A 6,096-nucleotide genomic window follows, 5' to 3' on the forward strand; every position below is an offset into this window, starting at 1 on the left:
AATGTATAATTGCCACAGTGTCATGGGACATTTGGGAGATAAAAACACTTTAGCTTGCAAGGAAGAAATCAGGAGGGCTCTAAAAATATGGACAGGACCACATAAAACATGTCTGGCTGGCACGACCAAGGCACAGTTGTTAAAACAAGGGGCAATAAAATGTGACTTTTTGTTATGATCGCAGTAGGTAAGCAAAATTTAGAGAAAAGTCCCTATTTTATGACATCAAAACAAATAGCAGGTAAAATTCAGCCAAATGCAACTGGACTTAGTTACTGGTTGAATAACCAGGTCCAGTTGCTCCAAAAAGGAGGGTCGATTAATGCAATATTAATGCAATTTTTTTTAACACAATAAATGCTTTCTATATTAAAATATTATTAGCATAACAATTTGAGCTGACAAAAAATTACCATGATTTTCTTCACTCAAGCTGCATGAACAAAAAAAAATGTAAAAATGAAGAATGAAAAAAAATCCTATTTATTTTTAGGTTTCATTTAGATTCTGAATCCCAGACTTCCATGTGGTCTCAGACGTTTGAACCCCACTGTATATCAACAAGTTATGATGCAAGTGGCCACAGTCCTTACAGTCTTTATGATGATATATTACGACTTGCCCGGCCAGTTGGAAAACCACAGCTGAGAGTCCTGAGAAAAGGTGAATGGATGCAGAAATATTCCTAAGAGAGATATTCCTTTCTCCGCTTTCCTTTTCCTCTCTTTTTGCTCTGCAAGACTTCCCGTTCATAATTTACGCTGTAATGGCAGATGACTAATTGTGACATCCTAAAATTACAAATTAAGAAAAAACCCACAAACAACTGATTTAAAAGAAAATAAGATATTATGAAAAGAAAAACCGAACAAAAAAATCAATGTGCAAACTTTCTGATATAAATAGACTAGTCAATATGTTAGGAGAGCACCATGAGAAAGGAAAAGAAGGGTGAAGATGAACATGATGTGTGTCAGTATCTGTATGTATGTGTATGTTTGTAAGCATGTTTATGGTGGTGTTTTGTGTGCGCAAAGTTTTTGGACGTGTGAAATGAAAGGGCAGAACAGGGATCGAGGGTCATTCTGAGAGGTTAAACCCAGTCCTGCAGTGAACGTCTGCAGTGAACTAAATACGTGGGTGCTCCTTTCCTCTGTAGTGTGTTAATGATTGCGTAGATCAATCCCAAGATGCACAGCACCAGGACCAGGGGTACCGTCACCATGATGATGTTCATGGTACGCTCTGTCTCGTCTATCTTCAGAACCACATCCACCTCATTCGTTTTCTCTTCAGTCTCCTCTTTAGAGTCAACATCATTGGTCTTGTCTCTCTCTTTGTCCTTTTCCTTGTCTTTGTCTTTGTCTTGGCCAGCGTCTGGGTTGAAGGGTGGCCTGTCAGGCCACTTGCGTCCCGGATCCACATCAGTGTCTCTGTCAGGATTGAGGTCCACGTTACAGCCCATGAAGTCTCTAAGAATGGACTTTGGGTACCCTGGCTCGCTCTTCATTCTGTGGTTGTCAAATTTCCAGTACTTTGTACCCTTGTAGAAGTACGTATAAGCTGTGTGAGAGACAAACAAGATTGAAGAGAGAAAAATGTGTTAAAAGTGCATCACTGAAATTACATAAAAGCTAAACCAGATAGCTTATCAAAATTATAAACTATAAAACTATACAAAAACTATACAAAAATAACACACACACACACACACACACACACACACATATATATATATATATATATAGTTCAATATGCTATTTGTGCAGCAGCAGTATGTCTTAAATACTCACGGCACCGTATCGCCATATGCATTGGCAGTAGCAAGTTCCTGTACTTGCTTGCAGCAGCAGCAATAATCTACAACTACAGCAATAACCAACAGCAGCGGCAATTCAGCAGCAGCGTAGCAGATCTGTTCCACCAAGACCAAATACATTAACATGGTCATATCCATCACCATGCTAAAATGTTCCGAGAGTTGTCATGATTTAAATATATATATACTGTGTATATATATATGTGTGTGTGTGTGTGTGTGTGTGTGTGTGTGTGTGTGTGTATATATATATATATATATATATACGTGTGAAGTTTTTCTTCAAATGTGACATGAATGCATTTTCTTGGATTGAAAAATATGGAGAAAAAAATAAATGGTCAATTTATAGTCGTTTGATGTCATAAAAATAGACGACAAATAACTAAAAAATATATTGCCATATGGGTTGAGATTGTCAGGTTAAATTAATGTGAAGCTCAACTGTAAATGTATATTTTTAGTAATGTTTATAATGGAAGTCTATGGGATGAACATTAAAATACACACTTGGCCTATTGGCACTTAGTCACCTTCTTGATGGATCAGACTGCCATCTCAGGTTCTGCGCAATACATTTACAGCTGACCATGTAAATAAGTACAGTATAAATAAATTTAAATCTGAACTACTATTTTTGGTCTATGCAACAGATTTAAATTTCATGCAATTGGCAGACAGCTGAGGTGATCCTGAGGTGGTCTGAATAATCAGATTGCTAGCAGTCTCAAATTTTGTAATGAAACTCTATACCTTTCGCACATTACCTTCAAGAATACCAGAACGGGACCATTTACAAAGACAAATCCAGCCACTCGAATTACATGGGTAACACATGACTAGAACTTAATCCAATAAACGGACAATTCAGACTGAAATTTACAGCTCAAATAACATTAAATAGCATTAAATAAGACATTTTTGCTTTAACAAAACTACAAGCTGCACATTTCTGCTTTTAAACTTATAAATGTACTATTACATGTCCATTACTGTACTTTTTTCAAACTTAGGACTTTTAGACTTTTAGAAGGCAAAATTATAGTCTATCTATGGTAATCGATTGCATGCCACAGATCCTGTCGACACATTTTAATTTGTTTTAATCCAGGAACATTCCAATAAATGGGAAAGCGCTTTCAGTGATATAAGTGTTTCCATATAATATCACATTATTTCCTCAAATCACATTTCACACATTACATTCTCTCACTTCCTTTGTTTCACCATCTGATTGATCTGATTGATCTCCATCCATCCTGTACATTAAGGTGACAGGCACTGGATGACCCCTCAACCCCACACACCATTTCACTCACTCACCTCCATCATCGCTGAGGAAGGCCCCCTTGGGAGAAGACGGCACAGAAGTGCCCCACACACTGATTGGCTTAGGGTAGTCCTGATCTGCGGCTCTGGAGTGCTCATTAAAGCGCCAGTACCTGTAGTTTATCAAACACACCTCAATGCAAATCATTCTGCCTTTTCTTGATGCAGCCATTTAAGCAACAGCACAGAGACCCCATTTACACATGCTATTAACATTTATCACAGATGATCTGATCACAAGGGCACAGCACTGAAATCACTAACCATATTCCATGTGGTCACTTTAAATGTTTATCATAAATGCTGATGCAAAACAAACACTGAAAAAAAACTACTTATTAGGGGTGACCCTGAACAGTCGACGATTCGATGCTTCGATAGGAGGAGCCTGATTCGGCTACCAATCTCACAGTCGAATATTCGCTGAGGTGTTATGATCATGCCATTTTGGCTATGTGGGGGTGCTCAAATGTCTGATTTCACATAGAACTACCGGTTTTCTCCCAGTAAGTTAATATACATAATACTGTAAATAAGAATCTGAAAAGAAATAAGCTTTAAATAAATAGTTTAACGTGCGTGAATAAATCCAACCACTCCTATAGATTTAAGTTTCACTTTCCATAATCCGTGACCGACAGAGGAGCATCTCGGCGGCATGGATTTAAAACTTTAACAAGACTCAAACAGGTAGAGTGAAAGACTGGATTTTTTTCGATCAGGTAGGGTACAAGTGATTTCAAAACATTTCAGCTGCTTAATATCGTGTATATATTATTTATCTCGTATAAGATGCATTTGGTTGAGTTGCGCTGCAGTAAAGCGCTTCATTGTAGTACTTTTTGTAAGTGATTATCTCTTCAGCGCGCAGGGTGAGCAGCACAAACACCAATGCATAATTCTATGACTGGGAATGTCATATTCAGAACATTATAATGAGAACACTATTATAATAAAACGCTGTGAATTTTTAGAGTTTAGTTGCCGTGTTTCTGCACGTTGTTGCGTGAAGAACGTCTCCACAAAAGGAGTTCATTCAGAACCGCACAGACACGTTCATGTGCATTCGGGGCATTTTGTGCAGCTAGCCTATAAGTCGTAATATTAATGTTATGTTGTATAAATTACGAAGCATATACTATATGAGAAAAATCCCATTGATTAAACCCTGCTATCATATGCTTCATTCTACTGGTCATCTTCAGCGCGCACAGTTCAAAACAGAAATGCAGAACATTAATAACTACTGTCATATACATAACGTTATAATGAGAGCACTATTGTAAAAAATGTTGTGAATTCTTAGGGTTTAATGTTAACTATCTTTTAATCAAAACATAAAACATTATTTACCCCGTTTGTATCTGCAAGACGCCCGTTACACATTTTCCCTGTGTGTTAACGTCATTAATTATGGCTGTCGAATGTCTGACTTGACTCTTGGTCATGTATTTTGCCCCCCACCCCCCAAACATATGATTCGACTATCAGGCGACTATCAGCAAGATTCGAAAAATCCAATTCGACTATGAAAATCCTCAGTCGGGGACACCCCTACTACTTATGTAACATTTTATCATTGTGCCAAATATATATGAACAAGGTTGACATCTAGATTTATCAAATTTTAATAAAAAATTTTAATTTAGTTACATGTTGCAACCAAGTAAAAAGTACTATCTTATGTATATGTAATATTACATTATAAAACAATAAAATGTATAAATGTATTTATTATTATTATTCACAAATATCAGGGTTTTTTTTTTTTATGAAACATTTTTTGGGGAAATAATAAATTAACCTTGCTTTGTCATAAAGAGGTCCATAACATAACATAATCTGATCCATAACATAATTTCCTTTTCCTTAATTTTCTGCATGTTAGTTGCACCACATGACTTGATTTTGCAGAAAGGTTTTTCAAATATGAATAAGTAAGGCAGTTATGTTAAAATACTGTTGTCAAAACATAAAACATTATTTACCCCGTTTGTATCTGCAAGACGCCCGTTACACATTTTCCCTGTGTGTTAACGTCATTAATTATGGCTGTCGAATGTCTGACTTGACTCTTGGTCATGTATTTTGCCCCCCACCCCCCAAACATATGATTCGACTATCAGGCGACTATCAGCAAGATTTGAAAAATCCAATTCGACTATGAAAATCCTTAGTCGGGGACACCCCTACTACTTATGTAACATTTTATCATTGTGCCAAATATATATGAACAAGGTTGACATCTAGATTTATCAAATTTTAATCAAAAATTTTAATTTAGTTACATGTTGCAACCAAGTAAAAAGTACTATCTTATGTATATGTAATATTACATTATAAAACAATAAAATGTATAAATGTATTTATTATTATTATTCACAAATATCAGGTTTTTTTTTTTTAATGAAACATTTTTTGGGGAAATAATAAATTAACCTTGCTTTGTCATAAAGAGGTCCATAACATAACATAATCTGATCCATAACATAATTTCCTTTTCCTTAATTTTCTGCATGTTAGTTGCACCACATGACTTGATTTTGCAGAAAGGTTTTTCAAATATGAATAAGTAAGGCAGTTATGTTAAAATACTGTTGTTGTTCTTCTGAGAAATTGTAATAAAACATTGTTTTAAGGTCTATGCATTGTTTCTTTTTTCATTATACTGTACGAATTATGATTTATTGACAGTTCATATATTGTATCCCCCTGACATTTTTGACTTTATGCTTCCTCCAAAATGTTTAAATAAATTTTTATTTAGAAATGAAATATATATATATATATATATAAATATATATAATTTAAAGTGTGTATTGAGGTCATTGTATCTATAATTAAAATTTATTTTAAATGAATAGATTTTCATGTCATGTCCCATTGACCGATTTAATGAAAAATGGATATCTGTCATCAAAAAAAAAAAAAAAAACCTCCCCCTCTCC

The 6,096-nt window shown here is 35.2% G+C and overlaps 1 protein-coding gene across 1 annotated transcript in view; it reads right to left on the reverse strand.

The window, feature by feature from the left end:
* Nucleotides 1-503: 503 nt before the first annotated feature.
* The window catches only part of LOC107679737 (matrix metalloproteinase-15-like), a 28,554-nt gene continuing 22,961 nt past the window's right edge, over nucleotides 504-6,096 (reverse strand). Inside the window, exons 9-10 of the mRNA XM_016475376.1 lie at nucleotides 3,143-3,261; nucleotides 504-1,563 (exon numbers count right to left, since the gene is read on the reverse strand). Coding sequence (XP_016330862.1) covers nucleotides 1,094-1,563; nucleotides 3,143-3,261 — 589 coding nt within the window. The 3' untranslated portion in view covers nucleotides 504-1,093. The remainder of the gene's footprint in view (nucleotides 1,564-3,142; nucleotides 3,262-6,096) is intronic.

Source organism: Sinocyclocheilus anshuiensis, unplaced genomic scaffold (assembly GCF_001515605.1).
Source record: "Sinocyclocheilus anshuiensis isolate Anshui unplaced genomic scaffold, SAMN03320099.WGS_v1.1 scaffold224, whole genome shotgun sequence".
Taxonomy (NCBI): domain Eukaryota; kingdom Metazoa; phylum Chordata; class Actinopteri; order Cypriniformes; family Cyprinidae; genus Sinocyclocheilus; species Sinocyclocheilus anshuiensis.